Source organism: Heliangelus exortis, chromosome 10, assembly GCF_036169615.1.
Source record: "Heliangelus exortis chromosome 10, bHelExo1.hap1, whole genome shotgun sequence".
Classification (NCBI taxonomy): Eukaryota; Metazoa; Chordata; class Aves; order Apodiformes; family Trochilidae; genus Heliangelus; species Heliangelus exortis.
In genome coordinates, this window is record NC_092431.1 from 7,443,861 (window position 1) to 7,468,136 (window position 24,276).

Consider the following 24,276-nt stretch of genomic DNA (forward strand, 5'->3'; position numbering starts at 1 on the left):
CGGCGGAACCAAGCGGAGCCGAGCGGAGCGGCCTCTCCTCCCCAGGTACCTCCGTAAAGCACAGAGACCATAACTGCAAAACCGTAACCACTGCTCCGGTGTACATAGCCCTCTCCTTTTCCAAATGTAAGATAACCTAGCGATGCATTCATGATAGTGCAGAAATATTACTTGAATGCAGTTCTCAGTATTTCATGCACCAGTAAGTAGAAATATGCATTCATCTTACCATTATTTACTGGTTAATAGTTTTCAAAGAAAAGGTGGGGGGCAGCCCCCCTTCCTCCCCCCTCGCCCCAGCCTGCTTGCTACAATGCATGAGGAGGGAAGCGCCTGCACGCACTCCAGCCCATCACACCACCCACACGGCACTGGTGTTGCACTTTTTTTGGGGATGTGCCTCGTTCTGCCAAATGTCTGAGAGACCCCGGGGTGCATCCGGTATCCACGACTCCGCTCCATCCCCCCCTCCTTCCTGAGCCAGCAGGGACTCGGACCGGCCGAACGCTGAGCCCCGTTGTACCATAGTGTGAAGTTTCAGATCCAACCCAAATTCTCTCCTGCGCTGTCCTGTAGCCACGTGTAAACCTGCAGCCCTGGGCCAGACTCCGCATGTGCGTTGGACTTTCTCTTTGCTGCCTTTTTGGGGTTTTGTTTGTTTGTTTGTTTGTTTCCGATTTTATTTTTAAGGGAGTTTGGGTTTTTTTTGTTTTTCTTTTTTTTCTTTTTTTTTTTTTTTTTTTTCGTTGTTGTTGATGTTTGTTGTTATTACTTCTTAGTTTTGGCTTTTGCTGAATGGTGTCACCGAGGCGTAATGGAGGCTGCAGTTGCTATGGCAACACATTTGCACATTGATGTGTGCCACCAAATCTAACCAACGTGTGACAGATAATAGCATTCTGGGGAGTGCTGGGGTGGGGCAGGGGGAAAGCATACTTATTATCTTAACCAGCTGCTTGTCTGATAAATGTAGATGGTCACACTGCAGCCTTCCATCAAAGGTAATTATCTGCTTTAATGATGTCAGATTTGTGAATTGTACAATGCAAAAAGCAATGCAAAGCAGATTCGGCATGTGTCTGTACCTGGTATGTATGTACAGTGCCTGCCAGCTAAAGAATAACCAAGACTACAGCTTCTAGCCTGAGATATCAACTTTTGTAACTTATTTAAACAAGTAGCAACCTTGCATGAATTATGTCTTGGAGAAAAAGATCAGTTGGTTTTAATTTTTAAAATGTGGTATCAGAAGTATGAAGAAATCCATTTCTGGCTGCACTTAATTCGGGGTGGGTGGAGGGGTTCGTCTCTGTTAATACATTTAAAGGGACAAACCCCTTTAATTTAGTTTCTGGGGAGGGAAAAAAAAACTTACTATTTTATGAAGTATTATGGGTGTGAGGGGGAGAAACCCAACACCTATCTTGTGATGAACTTGATGAAAGGTTAGAGCCTGTGTTAACCACACTTGTATGTGCAACCACAATGGGAGCATCAGTGGGAGAGCCCTGGTAGGGAGAGGAACTGGGGGGGCAGGAGGGGGCCAGGCAGCAGGGACACCCCCCAGGATGCTGCCTGTCTCTTCCCCCCCCCCAGAGCTGCCCTTTCCTCTCCAGCCAAAAGCTTTCCCAGCACTGAGATGCAGCTGGAGATGCTCAATGGGAGCAGTGGGGAGGGGGCTCACCCCATGCCCCCCTGGTGCTGGGGGTGGAGGAGCCCCTTGGCACCACCCCAGGAGCCATCTCAGTGCTGGGTTCGGTCCAGCCCATCAGGAGCCGGAGGGGCAGAGTCCCAGTGTGTGTCCCAGCAATAAGGGGGGAAAGGGAGGACAATGGAGGGCACTGTAGCAAGAGGCCATGAAGTTTAATTAACAGAATTTCCGGATGGGGCACTATATTTTTAAAAGTCTTTCTATGCTGTACATTTCTCCTGAAGCTGAAATAATGTACTGTTGGTAGGGTTTTTTTTGTATAGTGTACAGAAATTGGCAAAATATTTTCTTGCTGCGTTCAGTGATTTATTAACCGAAGTAAAATAGACAAAATATAAAGTGTAAGCAAAAGTTGAAAGAAAAAAAAAAAAAAAAAAGAAAAAAAAAAAACCAAACACAAAACAGTTTGTGCCTTTTTTAGTTTATTTTTCTGTTGCTATATAATCACTGCACTAAAACCTTTCCAGAGGGGTATAAAAAAACCCACAAACTAGTCTCTTAATAAGGGAGGAATACGTAAAGCCTAAATTGAGCATTACTTCTTTTTATTAGGATATTTAATTAAAAGAATGTTGCTGGTTTTATTTGATACCTGTGCCTTTGTAATAAAATTCCACATCCTGTCAGAAAAGCCAAACCTGGAATAAACCCCACCAGATTCCACAGACACAAAAGTACCATCAGCTTACCATTATTTTCTTTAAAAAAGTGTAAACCTTAACTGATGATATTACAGGATCTGACTGGAATACTGGGAAGGAAGGAGGTGCTTTGGAAAGGTGCAGCTTTTGGGGTGCTGTCTGCATTCTTCCCCAGGCATGCTGGCTGCTGGAGGGGCACTGGTAAGGGTTGAGTCGTGGCCATTTGGCTGGTAGCTGCTGAGCAAATTTCTCCCCTTAATGCTTCTGCCAGTTGCTGCTTTGTGACTGAGCTCTTTGGAAAAAATCCAGCTGGTTGCTCCCAGCTCTCCAGCCGGGACAGCTCGTTTCTGAAGTAAAGGGCTGGCTGCCAAATAGGCTGGGTTGTGCTTTCCTCAGAAGACAGAAAAGGACTGGCAGGTGAAATGCCACTGAGCCCAGGCCTGGTTTTAATGGGGAAGCCTGAGGGCTGCCAGAGCTGCATCCCTGACAGCAGCAAAGGGGTGTGGTGTACAGGACCTCCAGCATTGCTGCTGCTTTCCCAGCCAGAGCTGCTCTGAATAGACTGAGACAAGGGTGGGCTTAAAATCATCTAGTGATCCTTGTCATTTTGCATTCATGGGAAGTTTTCCTGAATGTGGTAGCTCAGGCTCAGCTCTGGAGACAGAAAGTCACTGCTCTGCCTGGTCCATGGGCTGTGGACAGCACCAGGCTCACCTGCTGCCCCCCAGGGTCCAGCCTGCCTTGCCTGGGACACCATCCTTTAGAGCATGTTGCAGCTCACAGGATGATGTGTTGAGGCCAAACAGCCTGATGCAGATCAGCCCATCTGCTGTGCCTCTTCAGGGTGCACTGGCTTAAACAATTCTGCATGGAGAAGATGCCACAGCTCATTGCTCATGCCTCCCAGCACCAGTTTTGCAGCTCCCCTTGCTTCTTCTGCACCAATAACCATGGTCAGCACAGCCCTGGACTGTGACCATCACTGTCCCCCTTGGTCATGACAAGATGGTCATGAGTTTGGTCCTGAGCAGAAGAATGTGTGATCTGGACCTACTGCTAGAAAGCTCTTGAGAGCCCATTGCCAGTTGTCAAGACTCATTCCAACAGATTTCCATCAGTGGGAGATGCTCATTTATTTTGGTGATTTCTCCTTCCTGTGACGCATCTATCTGGAGTGTGGGAAAGAGTGGAGCATCTCTTGTGTTGTAGCCTCAGCTGGTAAAGGTGATGACTAGGAAGGCTGCCTCAGATTTAAGTGGAGGATGTGCTGGAGATGTGAAGGAACTTCCCCCAAGCTGTGCCAGGTGCCTGCTTTAGCTTTAACTGTGCTTTAACTTTGCTGTGCATGGGGATTGTTGCAGCCCCACTGCTCTTGCAGTGTGTGCCATGCAGTGGCACCAAGGATGCAGTTTCCTCACCTGGCAGTTCACTCCTTGGTCTTGTGGCTTCTTCTGCTAATCCCTGTGCAGTGGGCACTGCTTGAGTGTCCTCAGGGGGCATTTGAACAGAATCTTTGTTCTCTGGGAAAGGCACCATAGAGGGGTGAGGTTGTGGTGTCCATGCTGAGGTCTCTTAAATATTAAATATTAAAATATTAAAAAGAAGGAAAAAAAAAATGACAAACCTTTTGTTGCTGCAGCTGAGGTCCTCAACCTTAGGGCTGCCCCAGCCCTCTGGCGCAGCCTGAAAAATTCCTTCTGGAAACTCTCTGTGCAAACTCTGAGCAAACTGGCCTCTCCAGCAGAAGTAATATTTGGCAATAAGCTGTGGGAAGCTTGGCCCCTGAACAGTTCCAGGAAAAAACTTCTGAGCAATCAAAGCAACAAGGAAAGTGTTTCGTAATCTTACTTGAAACCCTTGAACTGATACTTGTCATAAAATCAAGCCATGGTTTCCCTCCATGAAGCATTCAGCACCTGCAAGATGCTTTAGAACCAGCAGCTGTAATTCTCTCTGCCCTTTTCAGCCCTTCTTGCCACAGGAAAAATCTTGGGATGTTTCATCAGTTGAATGCCCTTCCTGCCTCTCACCTGCCTGCCCTGTGCAGTCTGTGGGATGGGATTTCTGAGCAAGCCTTTACCTCTCCTTGGGTGTGCTCAGGGCTGAGCCTCAGGAGCTGGGCTCTCTCCTGCATGTTCCATCCCCTCCCATCTCTGCTGTGTGTGCAGAGGGGCTGCCTGGATGCAGAGGGAATTTTTCAGGCTGGCTTTTGTGGTAGGAAGTTGCTGGCAGTGTGGTTAGACCTTTGGTTGGTGGTCTGCACAGTTCCAAGTTGCAGCTTGTTTTAAGAGCATGAATGAAATGGTGCTTTAAGGAGACTCTCAGGGTGCTCTGTGCCCTCCAGGGCTGCTGAGCTGGTTGGACACTGCAGGTGCTGTGCAGTGGAGCTGTGGTGGAACATGGGGGCAGGACCAGTGTTTGTGATGTTCAGAGGTATTTGTATCCCCCAAAGCCAGTGTCACAGGCCACAGGGCCCAAGTTGTTCCACTTCTGCTACATGCAGGATGGAGGCACCTTAGGTCATTAGAATCCCAAGGGCCAGTTCTGCATCTTGGCTCATTTCATTGTCACCTTTCAGCAAATACAGGTAGTGAATAAATAACCCCAGGAATGTCTGTCCCCAGGACAGGGACCCAGGGTGCCCCCCTGCTTTTGTCCCCATGTGAAATGCTTTATGTCAAAATTTTAATAGTCCTTGAGGAGAAGCAGGACAAAGGGTCAGTAGGTGCCTGTTGGGGTTTGGGTGTGCCACAGACCTACAGAAGGAGCAGAAAGTGCCAAGTGCCTGGAGAGGGGCCAGGGGGGGGGGGAATATCAGTCCCCTTCCTTGCTGTGGCAAAACGCACCTCAGAATGCTGGGGAGAGCAGGGTAAGGCTCTGGAGGATGAGTACAGAAAGTCCCAAGGGAATCATCAGAATGCCCAAAGGAACTGTGGTTTTACAAAGCCTCCTCATGATCCTTGCTCGCTGAACCGTACCCACCCGTGGGGCTGCCCTGCTGCCTTTTCATTTGCCACATTTGCTGGCCTGAGGTGCAAATGGATGGAGACTGACTGCAGGGATTTCTGAGTTGCCAAATGCACAAGGGCAGGAACCAGCTCTGGTTACCTCTGAATTAACAATTTCATTTTCAGTGTGCTGGGAGCCTGTGTCTCGTTGGCGTGATGCTGTTGATATGCACTCTATTTAAAGCTTAATAAAGGCATTTAAATTCTACGCTACCTGGAGTCTGGTGGTGGAATAAAATGTGCCATGTGAAGAAAACAAAGGGATGCAAACTTTTAAATAAGCTTTAACATGGAAAAGGTAAATTTATCTTTTTTTTGGTTTTGTTTTTTATTCCCTCAAAATATATCTACATAGAATCTTGAGCGGAAAAAAATACGGTGTGCTCTGGCATCCCTCAGTAATAGCAGCTATGCACAGATTATGCTTATCACCCACTAAAAAACCTGATACCTGAATGTCATTTGGACTACCTTTCATTGGAAAAAAAAAAAAAAGAATAATTTGAACAAGAGTTTAGTTAAAACACAGCATCATGTAAAACTACAAGCCCTAATTCAGCAGCTGGAGTTTGATCATTTTTTAATATCACTGTTCAGTACTGTCTTTGTGTTACGTGATGGTCAGCTGCTGGAGAGGATATGATTTTAATATCAAAGTAGTAGAAGATGGACTTGCTGAGACCAAGAGCATAACAAATACGTAATGTAATTGTAAATTTACTTACAAGTAACACATTTGAATGCAGAAGCAGCTACTGCTATGGAAGCATAATGAACATATAGCTAACATTTTTTTCAATTTCTTTTCCTTCAAAGTTTAGTCCTTTTAACTTGTAATATGTATATTTGCTTTTAAAAAATATATAATTAGGTTTAACAAAGCATCTGTTGCTTTGTGAGTTGTACTTACGGTTGTGCTGGGCTGTTAGCTTTAAGCAGTTTGTGTGCTTGTGTTATTTTATTGAAGCAAAAGTCTTCTTAAATGCAGTAAAAGGGAAAAAAAATAATATTTTTTGGTAGTGTTAAGCAGATGTGTGGTATGCGTTTGGAAAGTGTCCAGTGTCAGTGGAAAAACAAAACAAAACAAACCCAAACAAAAATACAAGAACTGGGGCTGAACTGCTTACCAGAACTGCTTGTGTTGAAGGCAGTGGCTTTTTAGTTTGTGGGCTACAGGCTAAACTCCTGCCTAAATAGAAACTTGGGTTTCCCCAGACAGCCTCTGACTCTGCATCTCCTCACTGTGGTACCAGACTGATGTGAAATGCGTTTTGTGTTCTGTGTTCAGCTGGGGCTGCTCTGTGCTTTGTCATGGGAAGCGGCTCCAAGTCCTCAAAGACAAACAAACATATTTTAAAACAGCAATAATTACCACTGGAAAGCAAAGGGGCAGGTGGGGGAGAGCACGGGGAGATGTCAGTGGACAGGGTTGGGAAGAGGCTGGTGCCGGTGCTGCTGTTGCACCTGGGGAGGAGCAGGGTCAGGTGCTGGCAAAGGCCATTGGGCTTCAGGACTGGGCTGCACTTTGGCAGAGCACCTGCCCCTGCAGGAGCCCTCTGCCCAAATGGTTCTGTGGCTTTGGAAGGCTGCACACAGAGCAGGTTTTTTCACCAGAGTTTTAAGGATGAGTTATTGCAAATACCGTTCCTGGTGGGAGAGACAGAGGTGAGGAAGAACTGTGAGAGGCACAGAGCAAGGTAAATAAATGCTCATTGCTGCAGCCTCGTACTCCCGTGTACTCTGCAGCTGCACTTCTGGGGCTCAACAATAGCAGAAAATAGAATAAACTAATACAATTTTCCAGTGGAGGGGAGCAGCAGTCAGCTCTGCTGGAAAGCTGTTTGCATCCCATCGAGGAGTATTGGTTCAAAGCAGTTCCTCTGGCGTGGCAGACGTGTTGAGATGTGAACTGGTGAGACCTTGGGGTGCTTTAGGTGTCTGAGCCCCAGACTGGGCAGCATTTCCCCACTGAGCTCCCCACCCTCCCTCAGCAGAGCCCCAGCAGCTCTGGGGGGGCAGCAGGTTCTCCTCGGGCAGGGTCGGGGAAGGTGCTCTGGAGGAATGATTTGTAGGTACTTAGGTTCTGTTCCTGATGGCCGCTGTAACTGTGAAAATTAACCAGACCTGCTGTGATAAATTTGGTTATATAAGGTTTATTTGGTTAATTTTTTATAAGTGAAAACTGAAAAGATGAAAGAGAATTGTAATATGAAAGCAACTGCTGTAAATAATGTACGAATGAATAAAATCTAAAACTTACGTCAGTTTTTTCCTAAACTGTATTGCTGTCGAGTTACTGACACCTCAGTGCAGGCTGTGCCTCCATCTTTTCCAGCTCCCAGTCCAGCACAGGCAAACACTTGTTCCTGTTTTCATTGATAAATAAGAATATCTTTGTGTGTCATCCATGTCCTTGGATCACATTTCCACGCTGTTCCAGCTCTCTGACTAATTCTCACGTGCTCGGAAGTGTCAGTGTTCTTGGAGCTGCATATTTTAAAAGTGGAGACACCCCTGGGTGTTTGGTGCAATGCTGGTGCTGGTGCTGGTGCTGGTGCTGGTGCTGGTGCTGGTGCTGGTGCTGGTGCTGGTGCTGCCCCACAGTGGGACCCTGCCCAGTCCTGGCCACCAGGCATAGGTCTGCCCAAGGCCACGTCTCCATTTGCTGCACCCAAAATCCCACCTAAAATTGGAGACAGCCCTGAGATATGACCCATTGGAGCAGAGGATCAAAGGAAACCATTTGATGGCTTCTCTACCACCAAGGACATGGAGCAATAAAGTGAGAGGTATCAGTGAGGATCTTTTCATGGTGGAGACACATCTGGGGGGGTTCCCTGAGCCACACAAGCCCCTTTGTCTTCCTTACACCATTTCTTTCTGTAAAAAACATGCACATAGGGGTCATTCCCCGTTCTGTGTTAGCCCTGGACAAGGCTGTTTCTGACCAACTCTTGGGCATCTCTCTGAGGTCTCCAGTGTTGGGAGGGGAAGTGGAGCTCCAGCCTTTGGTCCAGTTAGGTGTGGTTGGAATGAGGTGATGGCTGCTGAAGTGGCCTTCGGGGCTGTTTATTCCTGGAAAGCAGCTTTTGGTGGCAATTATAAAGGCTGCCTGGAGAGCCCTGGCAAAGTGGCTCTGGAGGCAGCACCAGCAATGAGGGCACTGGGTGGATGGTGGTTTGGGACATGCAGGGTTATCTGGATCAGCAGCCAGGCAGGGACACGGGGTGTGAGATTAATGGCTTTGCTCTGTGGCTCTGACCCCTGACATTTCTCAGCTTTATCCAGATGTGCAGGGACCCTGCAGCTGTATCACAGCAGGAGGAGGAGCAGTCAATACACCTCTGGGACTGATAGTGATGTGCTGTGGGGTTTGGGGGTGGGGGTTTGAGAGAGTGGGGGAAGCAGCTGTAAATTCACTCATGTGCACAAGTTTTGTTTTATACCAAAGCTACCCAAAAAAATAAAACCCACCCCAGAAATGCTCCAGTGAAGTAACAGGTAAGTGGCACGAAAAGCTGTGTTAGTTTTAAAGCCATACTGTGGGTGTGCTGTGTGTCTGAAAGCACCTCGACTTTTCCTTTCCTTTCCTTTCTTTCCTCTCTTTCCTCTCTTTCCTTTTTCCTTTCCTTTCCTTTCCTTTCCTTTCCTTTCCTTTCCTTTCCTTTCCTTTCCTTTCCTTTCCTTTCCTTTCCTTTCCTTTCTTTCCTTTCTTTCCTTTTTCCTTTCCTCTCCTTTCCTTTCCGTTCCTTTCCTTTCCTTCTTTCCTTTCCTTTCCTTTTTCCTTTCCTTTTTCCTTTCCTTTCCCTTTCCTTTCCTCTTTCCTTTCCTTTTCTCTTTCCTCCCTTCCTTCCTCCCTTCCTTTCCTTCCTTTCTTTCCTTCCTCTCTTTCCTTCCTTCCTTCCTTCCCTTCCTTCCCTCCCTCCCCCACCTTTTGACAAGAGGCAGAGCTGTTAAATTTCCCAGATTCACAACAACCCCCACCACAAGCCCATCACCCACCCAGGCAGCTCCTTATTTCTGGCTGTTTTATCCATCAGGTGGGCCAAGCTCTGCTGTTCCTCCAGTCCTGATGGGCTCAGTTCATATCAGTCCTCACCAGGAGCTATAAACTGGACACTTTATGCTTATCTCAGCAGCAAGGGCTGCCCAGCAGCAAGGGGGGGCTCTGTGATCCTGAGCCTCGTGGTTGTGTTTTGGTACAGGCTGAGGTGTAATGCTGTAGGGTATGTGTGAGATACCATGACCTGGTAGCAGTGCATGTGGGAAGTGGTGTGTCCCACTGTGGTGGGACACATGGTTTGGTCACACCTAAGAGGACATCAGCCTCACTGCTCAGGCTGCATTTCTACTCCATCACCCCACAGCCTTCCACAAGCTCTCCCATCACCACCTGTACTTGTATGCCAGTGAGGCTGAATGTGTCCCATCCCAAAGATAATTTTTTATTGCAGTTACTACAAGACTGAGAAGCAACGAAAAACAGCTTGTTTTTACTGCCTCATCATCTCAAGATATGGCATCACTCCTTTGGGAAGGAAGTATCCCAGAGGAAACTTCTTTTTGAAATAGACTCCTCATCAGGCAGGCTAAGGCACCCCAGGATGTTTGCTTGGCTCCCTCATGTCCTCCCAGCCCACAGTTTGGCTCAGCACTCACATGTTATTGCCAGGATCCATCCAGGCCCTGGCAATTCTTGCTACCAAAGTTCTCCAGGTTGCGTTTCCTCCGAGGTGAAATCTGCAGAGCTATCAGCTTAACAGCAATTATATATAAAATGCTGGAAGGTCACCTTGGTATGGTGGAAAGACAGAACTTAAAGGTTTCGTGGTCCTGTGTGCTAATACTATTTCTTATAAAATACGATAAATTTGTCAAGAAATTCACCTATTTTTTTGTTTGAGGTATGTTTTTATTTTTTTCTGTACCTGACTGCATTTGCAAAGTCAATAGGGTAAATTCAATACCTGAGGTCAGTTATAAGAGGAGAGGAATTAGCACTGAACAGAGATGAATCTTCCCACTTGGATTTCAAAGGCAGAGTCAGATGAGTTGTGCTACAAAACTGCTCATTTCTCCCCATTAATGACCAGTCCAAGGTGAGTGTAGACCAGCCCAATAGATGCCTATCGTATAAACACCTAAGGTGAGATAAATCCCAGCATGATGTTTCTGCAGAAAAGCTTAATTGTGCCTGAGAATTCATAAAAGCTGAAGGACAAACCTTTTTTCTTTTTTTTTTTTTTTTTCCAAATAAGCACTGCGCCCTTAAAGATATTATATTCAGTCATCAAAAACCAAAAGAAAAAAAATAATCCTTAACCTTATTTCTAGGTTGTGGCTTCTTCTAAATGAACATTTTAAGGTATAGAAGAAACAGTGAGAAACCAGTGGACCATTAAGAAGGAAGAGGAAGTTGGATCATTACAAAACCAGGACTCACTAAGTGGCACCTGGCTGTTCTCACTACCAGTTTCAGTAAGTGGAGGAGGGATGAGCCAATGGTTACAGATCCTTGCTCTTGGTCCTTGCCTGGCATGCAAGGTGTAGAACCATCCTTCTGTTGTCCCTTCAGAGGTTCTGCTCCTGCTTTTAAAGTCTGGGAAGACTCAGAGCTGCTGCAGCCATGAGAAGGGGAAGGTCAAACCTTCAAACCCTTTTCATGGATATAGAGGAGCTGAGCAATCCAAGAGGTGCTTTCAGGGCAGTTAGTCCTGTTTCAAATGTTTTGGTCTGACAAAAGCCCCCTGCCTTCAAAAATGACCTCATGCTGCGTGTACAAACTGCTCAAGTAGCTGATTTTTTTTTTTTTTCTCCAGCTCAATATAGGGGTGATAGGAACCAAGGAGACTTTGAGCCAAGCTACTTAAAGCTGGAAGCATGGCATAAGCTGGGGGAATAAGGTTACATCTGGCACTTTGGATGTCTCAAGGCAAATGTTCTCCAGCAAACACTGTAGGTAAATCCCACCACAAATATACATGGAGACAAATGCATGACAGAGAAGTTATTCCTTTCATTTTAGTGCAGTATGTGCAGCAAAACATCACCCACATTAAATTTGAGGTTAACCACAGGGAAAAAAATACCACATTCCATTTTTACAATTCTGTTTCCCAGTGCAAAGATGAGCTTTCTGTTCAATGTATTCTCTAAAGCAAGAATGAGAACTGGAGATATGTCTTTTGCCTCAGAAAATACAGTGTATGGGGTTCAAATGACAAAGTTAGACTGACCAACCACCACCTCCATCATCATCATCCAGTTTTGTAGGTATTATACATAGAATAAAGAAATTAACTGTGTTCATCAGAAAGTGTTTCAGATGGTGTTAAATGAGATGTCAATGTCCTAGGAAGAGTGAACAAATGAAAAGCCTTGCAAAACAAATTTAAATAACAATAATTCAAAAAACAAGCAAACAAACCGAAAAAGCCCAATAGACTGAAACCAAATTTCTACAGATGTAATAGTGTGGAAACTTTCCAGTAGGGAGTTCACTACTTTGGTTATCAGGCAGCAAAAACCTGCATGGCTGGACTTGAGAACATTAAACTGCAGCAAAATTGTCCTTGATATGCTATTAAATTTTCACAAGGCATTTCTCACTGATGCTAGATCTGAACTTTTTATCAATTTTAATCTCCTAAACATCAGATCATATCCCTGATTATCATGGACAAAATCCTTCAGGCTGGCCACTGGAGGAGAACTGCTGCTCCCCTTCAACCCTCCCCTCCCAATAACCATGGGGAGCTCCAGGCTGGGCACAGAGTGGCTGAGAGCAGCCAGGCAGAAAGGGACCTGGGAGTCAGGATTGACAGGAAGCTGAACAGGAGCCAGCAGTGTGCCCAGGTGGCCAAGAAGGCCAATGGCATCCTGGCCTGTATCAGGAACAGCGTGGCCAGCAGGTCCAAGGAAGTGATTCTGCCCCTGTACTCGGCGCTGGTGAGGCCACACCTCGAGTCCTGTGTCCAGTTCTGGGCCGCTCAGCTCAGGAAGGAGATTGAGGTCCTGGAGCAGGTCCAAAGGAGGCAACTGGGCTGGTGAAGGGACTCAAGCACAGATCCTGTGAGGTGAGGCTGAGGTAGCTGGGGGTGTTCAGCCTGGAGAAGAGGAGGCTCAGGGGAGACCTCATCACTCTCTACAACTCCCTGAAAGGAGGGGGTAGCCAGGTGGGGGTTGATCTCTTTTCCCAGGCAACTCTCAGCAAGACAAGAGGCCACGGACTCAAGTTGTGCCAGGGGAGGTTAAGGTTGGACATTAGAAAGAATTTCTTTACAGAGAGGGTGATCAAGCATTGGAATGGGCTGCCCCGGGAAGTAGTAGATTCTCCATCCCTGGAGATATTTAAAAAGAGCCTGGATGTGGCACTCAGTGCCATGGGCTGGGAACTGCAGCGGGAGTGGATCAAGGGTTGGACTCGATGATCTCTGAGGTCCCTTCCAACCCAGCCAGTTCTATGATTCTATGATTCTATGATTCTATGATTCTATGATTCATGCTTCAGGTCCATGCAGTGTTCAAAACCAGTATTTGAGATTTGGGGCATCCTGGCAAGGTTCCCTCACTGTGACTTGCAGAAGTGCCACATTCAGTGAAGGCAGATGCTATTTTCTTACCCTCACTCAAAACAAACACAATAGATTTTGATATGAAGAGCGATGCTCTCTGGAAACACAAAGGACATGGATTCAGCTGGCTAAACATAAGGATCTAGTATCATGTGAGACACTCTGTGTTTACAGGACTTGAAGTGAGCCCAACCAAAGTGTGCATTGCTTTGGGAGGGTTAAGAAGCTGGAGAGGCAAACAGTATTATCTTCCCCTTTACTCCCATGCTGTGTCCTTTAGTTTCATTGTATGTTATGTTTGTGTAGCAAATGTGAACAAGTCACACTGCTAGCTTGAGCACCTGCAGGTGATGCAGTCTAAAAAATAAATATCCTTTTCCCTACAAGGTTGTCTTCTTAGACTGAATATGTCTGAGAACAACTCAATCACATGAGTATCTACTATTTCTACCTTTTAAAAGCCTTTTAATTGCTATCAGTGCCATGACATATATGGCTGTAGGAATGTGCCCTGCTTATGCATAATTAAAAATAAATACAGATTTCAATAAGAAAAAAATAATAGTGAAATGAGCAGGGCACATGGTAAGACAGTTCTTTTGTCATTCACTGAAGCAAAATTAATAAACATTTCGATATGCTAACAAACTGCAAAGTTATTCATTGACATGGTTTGTTCCTTCATCATCTCATAGTGTCAAAGGATTTGCCACCAGTGCTTCTGCACAGTTTCAGTATTTTTCACATATATAAAGAAGTCTTAAGGGAAAACAGCACAGAAACTCAGCCCCACAAAAGGCCATGTCAGAAATGTGAATTTAACATATTTCAAGCATGCTAACAGAAAATAATATATCTAGATCTGTCTTATTTTCCTTCCTGCATCTAAAATTCATTTTTAAAAAACTATTTTAAAAAGTCATGTAATTAAATTGAAGAAAAATTTTTTTCATCAATGTGCAATAGCCCAATACTCCTTACATGTAAACAACTACAGGCTTGACTGAAGGTTAAAAAGCTGATTCTGTAAGTGTCTGGGTGATGGGCAGTGGCCACAGAGCTATTGCTGACAGTGTTGTACATTACTGTAAATCTGTTTTAGGTGAAGAACAAGGTCAGGGTAAGGGGCAACATTCACAACACACACTTTTCAATTATATATAAAGAAGTATTTTCAAAACTGATTTTTCATCCAACAGTGTTATGAAACAGGCAATAGGATGCTTTGCTCTCCATTTCTTCAAGGCAGGGGAAGGAAATTTTAGTCTACAATGCAAGGTTCATGTAGGCAGTAAAAGGATTTAAATTCCACAGTTGCCCACTATTACTGATGTGTTTAGCTGTATCACAAACAGGACTATACTTTAAACTGGCAGATTTGGGGAAAAAAAAAAAATAGTATAGAAAGAGATTTTGCAGTTGCTGGGGAAAGAATACCCTTGGGCTAAGAAATAAAAAAAAATGTCATTGGCAACTGTTAAGTACAGAAGTACCAATGTGCAAAAAGGAGCAGGAGGTGGAGTGGGGTGGGGAGTGAATAACACCTATTGCTAAGATAATTTATTGAAAAGCTGAAATACAAAGAACCTAGGAATGAGTTTTAAGGCCAAGAGATCACACAAAAATATCTGAAACACTCAAAAGTGAATCAAAAGTGATGGAGAGGAAGGAAGGTCAAGGAAGGGCATTCCTGTCTCTCTACCTTTAGTGTGGAATATGAGGAAGGACATGAAGGGTGTATAATGCAAGAGTGGATTTCCATCTCAAGGGCAGATGTGCATTTCACTGGGTTGTAGCTCTAGGGAATTCCACAACAGAGCTGTAAGAAGCCTGCTTTGTTCTGATTTACATGGAACAACATTTAACACAGTGAGGCATTACCTGGATTAGAGGCTGGAATCAAACTCAAGGCTCTTCTGTGGGATTTGGTAACTCAGAGGCTGGACAGTTATGCTAATTTATTTTTCCTTCTTTTATTTTCCTTTTTTTTAAGGTCTTTAACAGAGCTTAAAATATAATTCATGTACACGGGCCAGCCCCAAGGCTCCTCAGCAGAACATCCTTTAGTCCAGTGGTTCATGTGTTCCACTGGCAGATGGATGTTGCAAACCTTTCAGGGAGAAAGATTTCCTACACTTTGTAGATAGAAAGGCAGGAGTGGCAGCAGCAACCATTGCTCTGGCTGCCTTTTGAACTAAGAAACTGCCACTGAAGCATTAGAATGAAAAGCCAAAAATATCAGTCAAAAGGAGGGTGAGCCCCAGGAGGCACCTGAATCCCATAAATATAATAATCTATAATCATAAATATATTCTTATAGATTCCTGTCTATCTTGTTCTAGAAATGGATAGTAATAAAGATACCAAAAGCTCTACTCCAGCTTTTGCAAAGGCTCAGTTATCACTAGCATTCTTCAGAAGGGCTTGCTTAACATTCCCTCCAATTATATCTTGCTGAAATTTAAGCCCCCAACTTCCCATTCAGTCACCAGGGGACCTATATTGTACTTTATTGCCATCTTTATGACTGCCCACTGGATGACTGCTTTCAGATTTCTCCTTGGTCTTCTCAAGGTTAAATGACTTAAATTTTCTCAGTCTTTCCTCAAAGGTAATACTGGCTATACCTCTGATCATTTTTGTTTCTCTTCTTTGGGCTCATGTTGCTTCTCATCTTTTCTGAAATGTAGTTCTGAAACCTGGGTGGAACATTCAGCTGAGCGCTTGGTGGGCCTGAAGTAAGGAGAGGGATTCTTGATCACTATGCAAATACCTACAAGTTCCCAGGTATTTTCCTGAAACTGATACATAACAAGCTGTTCCCTGCATTTGGGCAGCTAACTGGTTTTGCTTATGTGTGAAGCCTTGCACTCATCATAACTGAATTGCTTCTTTTTATTCATTTTACACTATTACTCCACTGTGTTAAAATCCTTTTGAATTATAAACCTATTGGCCATAAGGATTTAAAATAAGATTTAAATTCTACAAGTGCAATATAAACAAGACTCAGAAGCTTCCTGGAAAAGGCAGAGAGGACTCATTATCAATATTTTTATTGCTTTGTTGTGCAATTATAAATGCCTGAACAATGAATAGCCCAGACTGGAGGGGTGAGATTAATTAAAGTGGTGACTACAAACCTGTCTAGCAGGGACTGGGGGGAGTTAAGGCATACAGAGACTGCCAGGAAAAGGTGATGGTTTCAGTCTCCTATCAGAAGAAGTAAAAGAACTAAAAAAAAAAAAAGAACAGCTATAAAAGAAAACTCAAATGTACCAGAAGCCATAGCACCAGAAGGAGCACAACACAACCAGAGAATGTGACCAAAGCTCAACATTTTTAACACTTTTTTAACCCAGAGGCCCCAAGGTAAGGTACTGATTTCTCCCAGTGTTACAAAAGCTCATTATATTTAAAGGAAAGCCTCCCTGGGGAAACTTACTTAATTTGACAACATAGTTCATGTGGATGGACAGGAAAATAAACAGAGATGGAGATTGCTGGCAGGCAGGTAGGGTGGTCCAGCTTTCAAGCTGCTGCAGAAATTATTCCTTATAAAAAATAAAGTTCTTACTGGTGTCCTTCACATGCAGTTTGGAGTCAATCATTAATGCAAGGTGGCTTTGGGGCACAGCTTAAGTTAAAAGAAGAAGGAAAATAGATTTGTGGCAGAAGTCTTGAGGAAACTTGTTTGCTAACCACCTAACCAGATACAAGCAAGGCATTTAGGGTAAATCAGCAATGAACTCATTTCTGGGCTCAGCTGGATGTGGACTAAATGGATCAGTGCAAAGAGGCCAAGGTAATCCAGTGAGATATTTAATTTTGCCTCAGCCAATTCTAACCAGAAACGCAGTGTACCTGCAGCAGCCACTTGTGGGGTTTATTCTCAGGAGGCTGTAAGTATAGTTCTCTGCCTAGCACACAAATTGGAAAATGGGATTGTAATCTGATGCATGACACTTTTAATTAGAGATGAGAAATGCAGTGTGCACAGCAGATGAATCTGCCAAAAAATGAAGGGGGAAAAGAAAAGCAGAATTTCAACTATTTTTTGATAGAAAAATGGGTCATGAGACAAACAACTACAGGGAAAATACAGTTAACCAGAACATATGCCATAAAAGCATAAATGCCAGAGAATCATTTTAGTTGGAAAAGACCTTAAAGATCATCAAGCCCCACCATTAACCCAGGACTGCCAAGGCCACCACTAAACCATGGCACTCAGCACCACAGCTACATGGTTTTTAAATACCTCCAGGCATGGTGACACCAGCACTGCCCTGTGCAGCCTGTTCCACTGCCTGACACCCCCTCCAGTGAAGAAATTTTTCCTAATATCCTAATAAGCTATCTGGCTTTCAGCTGCAAATGGGACTGTGGCCAGTAATAAACATCTGCAACCAGTAGCCATGAAAATGTCAAATGATAGAAGGAGGCAAGCTGAGAGCACAAAGGTAGAAAGACAATCAAGTTTTTTTTTATCTTGTGGGCAATTAATAGGGAGAGTTTTACTACCAACAATAATAGTGTTTATGAAGTACAAGGGAAATATTAGCAATGGATTAAATTATCAGTGTAGATAGCAAAAGCCAAGGAAGGAAGACTCTAACAATTATCCAACTGATCAGCCTTGAATGGAGAAGGTGATGCAGAAAAACAAACAAAAAATGTGTAGGGCTTGGCTGGAAGTTGGACCTCCAGAATTCAGAATGCAAGCAGAGAGGATAACAAATTGCCTGAATGCACAGGGGGATAAAAAAGACACACTTGGTAACAAGAGGGTCTTAAAAAAACCAAAAAAAAACCAGGTTGTAGAAGTGCACTTCAATGGAATCTGAAGAGAAGCAGCTGATTGTAGGCTGCTGTTTTCAGCAGAGATGAGGCAATCCGAGTGGGGAAGTCAAAGACTGAGTGACTGAAACTTATTTTAAATCCCAGAGACACCCTGCCTACTAAAACTATTGCAGAATGGCAGAAATAAGAACTGATTCCTTTCCACTCCCTGAATGTTTCTGACAACCTGCTAATACCAAAAGGAAGTATGCCAGCTGAAAGTGAGACTGTGAGCCAGGAAATGTAGTAAATGCTGGCAGAGAATGAGGTAACACAGGTGGGAAGGAGGAATGAAATCCCAAAACATTTCTGAGGGTTCTTCTGGTACAGCACTGCACACTTCAATGTGGTATAGCAGAATACTTGAAGGGAATTTCTGTGCTTTATTTCAACAAGATGATTGCTGTTGTCCAACTCAAGAATCATAGGATCAAGAAACATAAGATCATAGGAGAATTCAGGTTGGATGGGGCCTCAGAGGGTCTCTCGTAGAACCTCCTGCTCAAGGTAAGGTGGGATGGTCAAGGCAACTTTTTATCCAGTTCAGTCTTCTAACGGTGAGAAGAAAAGAGACATTTTAGGCCAAAATTAGAGGAAATACATCAGGAAGGCATAATACCACCTTCACACCATTCTTTGACCTCCTTTTCAAATCAAATTAAACAAGAGAACGAGACATCAGGTTCTGAGGACTCTCCCAAAAAGAAATGTTAATTTTAAGGGTTTTTTCTTAGTCATTACCAAGAACAAATTATGTCCTGAGTGCTCTAGCAGATTCCCTGCAGTTTTAAAAAACTGAGAGGGTTTTCCACCCCCACCCCATTTTTAAAATGTCTCACACAAAATCTGAGACCAGGGTTTTAACCATGGTTATGATTAAGTTGAATCAAGATTCAAGATCATTCCATTGTGGTAGGTGGACAGTAAAAGATTCAAATCCTGAGCAGATATATGTTCTATTTTTCGCAGACACTGAGCTAAAGTGTGTTCTAATAGTGTTCCTTTCCCACTACTCCTCAAGGTAAATGAAAAGATTTACAGATGATCCAAGTGAAGATTCAGACCACAAAAGACACAACTCAAATTAAACTGAAAGACACAAATCAGTTCAAAAGGGGTTATTACACTATTCAGAGAAAATAATCTGCCCACAAAAATAATGGATGCTTAGCAGAGCCAGATATTTACATCTCACCAACTATTCTATGATCTCCCACACTCACTCATCAGAACTTTTGTTGGGTTCTGCATTTCCAACAGAATTTTTGTTTCTTGCTCTCCCAGTACCTCCTCATAGGTTGTGAGAAAAAGGGGATAATTTTAGAGTTCAAATTGAATGTTTTAAGGATTGAAAAGGGCTCGTATGATTGCTCCTGCTCCAGCCTACCTTGTTTTACAGTGCCTTTCACACAGAACCAAAATTAACTGAAAAAGTGGTCATTTAATAGAATAAGGGTCTTGAGGTCTCTGGTGTGAAATTACTGTGCCACCCAGGAGGAATTATTAGCAGCCTGCAAATGCAGAATATTTTCACCTGTATTTACTTGGGAGGAAACTTGTGAGGATTGGCCTTGCTTCCCTATAAAGGTTCTTTAGATTCAGGCACAGTGCAGGGCAGCTTGCCCAGGGTTCAGAAGAACTGACCTTATAGTCACAGATGGAGCAGCACACAAGTGTGGTAAAACTGATGCCATGTCCAGAGGATCTTGTTGGGAAATGAATTGCACACTAATCTACCACAGGCAGCTTGCTCAAGGAAATCACTGCTTTGCTGAAGTGCAAATTGCTTCTGCAATTCCCAAGTCTGAAAACCAAAACTGCTGGCAAGACCTATATTGCCATACAGGATGGAAGGCAATAGGAATGGACAGCAAGGTAAAAGAAATTGTCCCAAAAACTCAGCACTCTTCTGAGTCTTTTGAGTTAAAAACTGAGGAACTTTGAAGCCAAAGCACTTCAAGCGAGGTCTGAAAAATCTGTCCCCCCCAAAAAAAATCGAGGTCCCCCCAATCTGTACCTGAACGTAGCACAGGGCAGACACTCACCTGGGTATCCAAAGAGAACAGAACCAAAAGATTGGAGAACACATCCCAGTGTTTGTAACTTATAGTACAGCAGACACTGGTTGCATATGAATTGAAGAGGTGCAGTCTCCACACAGCTATGCCATGAATCTATATATGCTATATAACTTACTCACAGGTTGCAATCAGAAGAAAACAGTTTCTTTACTAGAGAATCTGTAGCACTGGAAAAATGACGTTCCTGGTGTGCATCCTGCAAGTTGCAGGGACACAAACTGCAGCAAGTCTTGAGACCTTACTTATCACCAAGCCTCAAAGTATGCTGGTTTGCCTTTTGCCCTCTGTATGCCTTGGACTCATGTGACAAGGTGGTGCCCTTACTGTTTGGTTCTCTTCCATTTTTTAGCTTATTCTTTAGAAATTTAAAACCAGGAAGGAAAGTTCTGTAAAAGCAGATGGGTAAAACCTGGTGTCCAGAGGAGCTCACAGTCCCTCTCTAGGACACAATAAGAACAAAATATTAACCTTGCCTACTGTATGGCAGCATATACAAAGTGTATGTGTCCAGGGAACTGTGACTGATGGCCTTTTGTGAAGGGCTATATTTGAAAATTTGTTCTGTATGGTGCCCTCTGCATTCCTGGGGCTTCATATTTGAACAGATGTCAATCCACATCAAGGTTCTTTATGTTCTTACGTGTGTATTTGGGTTTTGTTATGGTGAAGGGTATGCCTAGTACAGTTTAGCTCCTGAAAAAATACACTATCTATATAGTTTAAAACTATGCAGCTTAAGAAACATACACAATGTAGAAATCTAGTGGGAAGTGTAGAAAAAATGTTGACTTCTTACATATAGCAGCTAGGTTAGAAATACAGCCTTAGAGAAGTGAGGCTTAATTAGTAGAGGCCTCCTGAAAACAGTTGATCTTCAAGAGAAGTGAAACAGATGCAAGAGTAGAATATTTCACACTTACTTAATGCCACTGCAAACACAGAAAACTTGAATATGGTAAAAATCAGACAAAAATCCATGCAAATTCCTCTCTGTTGGAAAGGTGGAATCAGACCCTCTGTTTGCCTGACCTGGTGCAGTGTCACAGTCTTGTAGGCTGGGCTCTCCCCCAGCCAAAGTATGACCACTGCTAATTTTTTATCTATAATAATCAGTTCTTAGAAACACCTGTTTCACTTCATCTTTAAGGTTACATATGATTACTATGCAACATAATAAAGCAATGTTTAATAGTTCAATGCTTTGAAATGCAACACTTGTTTATAAAACTTGTTTATAAAAATTAAAACTGCTGAAAAATCTCTGTAACCATACACATTTAAAATTTTAATTATATTACTTTAATACTGAAAGATTCTGAACACCTCTTAAAAGTTTTGTGCTTGACTTCAAGTAGACTTGATAACAGTTGCATATTCCACAAGGATGGAGACAGAATTTGGCAATCACTACTGCTACAAAATAAATTAATTTATAGAATAAACTGCACAGAAAACAAAATATCAATAACAAATCCAAACATTAAAGTAGAAGCCTGAATCCTAAAAAGTATAAGGCTGAATCCCAAAATCTATCTAAACAGTGTTTAGCATTATATGAGTAATAAAAAGAACAGATTGGGCAAAAGTATAATATTTCCTCTTATACTAAAACTACAGTGTATAAACTGACCTTGAAATTGATTGAACTGACAACAATCTTGTTATTTTTAATGCATTTAGGCATCCAGTTTTGTTTACTTGTTTTGCTTCTAAATTCTAAATACAAATGAAGGTCGAGACTCTTCATTTCCACCTTTCTTCTTCTAAGTCTGTGGAACATGACACTTAATATGTGATAAAACCAAGCAGCTGCCTTCTACCCACAAATCATAAGGTAAGCTGAACACAACAGTTAAGCAGTTGCTGATGCAGTTCAAACAGAGCCTTTCTAGTGCCAGATTAGAAGCATTTTACACAAGCACTTCACAAAATACTTATAAAGTCTAAACATCCATCTAACTCAAACATATTTTTCATGTTCCCAAAGGGTTAATATTGTCTTGCTTCATTTCTTACATGTAGTAATTTAGCTCTGAACAAAAAAGCAGCTCCCTGCTGGTTACCTTGGCTAAAGAAAACACAATGAACTGGTAAAAACCAGTTTTATCTCACTGCCGTTGCCTAGGGCTACAGACAAAATGAAGTAAAAAAATTCACATGCAGAGTATTAGGTGCTTATGAAAGATCCAGCAGGGCTGTTGCCTAGTGATTCAGTGAGGAATCAGCACAGGCCAATGAGGTGCACGGGTGCTGAATAACATCCCTGATGACTGCTTCACATCTCACAGCTCTGTCATACACCCCCATGATTTCCCAGTGGTAAGAATCACTTTCAAGGGAACCTGTCAGGGAAAAAAATAATGAAAATTTAAACAAACAAACTCATCATATATAGCAAGATTACTATTTTTGCTTTTCCCTTTGGATGTTGATGCTGCTCTAGATTACATGCCCATTCAACATGAAATGTCCTTTGTATCTACTAATACTTAATTTTCATTAACATTTTTATTAAATTACCTTGATAATTAAGACTAACATTTAATTGCAAATACATGTTACTGATTTGCAAGGAACAGGCTAAAACAAAATTCTTCTTACTACACTTTTCAAAAGAGCTGCAAAATCAGAGCATTTTTCATCAGCAATTTAGTCAGTTATGAATAAAGATTCTAGCTTCTTCTACCATCCACTTTTCCAGTTCTGGGGTATTTTTGTTGTTGCTTTGGTTTCTTTCAGTTTGTTTTGCAGTTACTGGTGCTCTGTTACACAGTAGATTTTCTGACATGAAAGCTGCCTCATTAGCAAGAACTATATTTTCGAAAAGAACAACTTCAAAGATAAAGCATCCTTTTCCTCAAAGAAGAAAAAGAAATCTCTCCCATTAAGACTATATGTGTGCTCTACTTTGGTGACATTTCTACTCCTTATTAAAAAATAATATCCATATTAACAAAGCACATAATACATATTTAGTGGAAGCAAAAGTGCTGAAGGAGAGCAGGAGCATTTCACAAAAATCTTTTTATCTTCAACATCTCTGATCCTAAAAGACATGTTCTTACTGTAGAGGAGGGTAAACAACAGCAACAAAATACAGAGCTCTTTTTAAAAGATCACTCTCAATTTCTTTTCTGAGATCAGGCTGTTGGTACTTTATGTTTTCCATCTGGCTTCTGCCATCAATCTATTCATGATGCTTCAGAAGATGAAGTATCTTCATCATGTCTAATGTGCAGTATGAGTATGTCATGATTCCTACAGGAATATGCTCAGAAAAATGACCCCAAAACCATTTATCTTAGAAACCTATTTATTTTTCATATTTATTTGGTGGCAATCACACCCTCAGGTAAAATATGAACTATGCTGTTCCTAACAAAGTTGTCAAAGAGTCTCCTAAAACTATCAAACAAGGACTCTACTGTTGCTATTCTCTTTATATACCCTCAATAATATCCTATGTGATTATTTTAATGAACCTTTCAGAAGCATGAATGCCAGGTATCTAATATTATCATTTAAAAAATTTAGATGTAGTATACCTTGAAAAACAGTTTTGCTTCTTTTTCCAAGGAATTTATAACAAAAGAAGGTAGGCAAGCACAGGGGTACAATGTAAGCAACCTACAAAAATGCAGTTTATAAAGCTTGGGAGTGTCAGTGAAGGGAATGTATAATAACAGCATGGCCAGAAAGTCTCACTTGACCAAACCTGGTAGAAAGGAGAGCAACTTCTTACAAGGATGAGAAAGCTTCTCAAAGTGACTGAGATACTGAAATAGACATAGAAGGTGTGGAGGAAGAAATACAAGCTAGGGCTGACCTGGTAGCTTTATTTTTCAACCATTTCAACTAGTGCAAGCCTCTATTTTTGTAGCACTTTCTGAAATGAACAGGTTAAACTTTTTTCTGCCTCCAAACCTTATCCAGTAATGCTGCAGGATGAGTGATGTAGTAGTGAAGTACTTCATTCCTCAGGAAAGTGGCAACCCTTGGGCTGTTGCTCACTTAATCAGTTTAGGGATTCCCAGAAACTATAGTCTTTCATCAAGAAAAAAAATACTGAGCAGTAGGCTAGGGTGAAAGGTATCAATCTTGTAGGAAGAAAAAAAATTATAAAAACCAATACAAAGGTCCAGTACATAGGTAGATAAAATAGCTTTAAAGCTATCTACTCAGCTTTCACAGATGTTGTTTTTGTAGAGGATTTCCTGTACATTAACCAAAGAGCAATGAATGATGTTGTCTGCTTTACATGTCAGGCATCCACATGGAAATGTTAAGAAAGACAGTTTTCTAAGTGAAAATTACTGAAGAAAGATCTTTTGCAATATTTTTACAGCAGTAATGAATGCCTGGCACATTTAGAAAGCCTATGAAGGGCACATATTTCTCACTCTACCACACCCAATAGAA

The 24,276-nt window shown here is 42.6% G+C and overlaps 1 protein-coding gene across 3 annotated transcripts in view; it reads right to left on the reverse strand.

Annotated features, from left to right (window-relative positions):
- Window positions 1-21,241: 21,241 nt before the first annotated feature.
- Window positions 21,242-24,276, reverse strand: part of POLN (DNA polymerase nu) — an 86,590-nt gene continuing 83,555 nt past the window's right edge. For all 3 annotated transcript variants that reach the window (XM_071753314.1, XM_071753315.1, XM_071753313.1), the window contains one exon: window positions 21,242-22,199. In XM_071753314.1, the coding sequence (XP_071609415.1) occupies window positions 22,140-22,199 (60 nt within the window). In that variant the 3' untranslated portion in view covers window positions 21,242-22,139. The remainder of the gene's footprint in view (window positions 22,200-24,276) is intronic.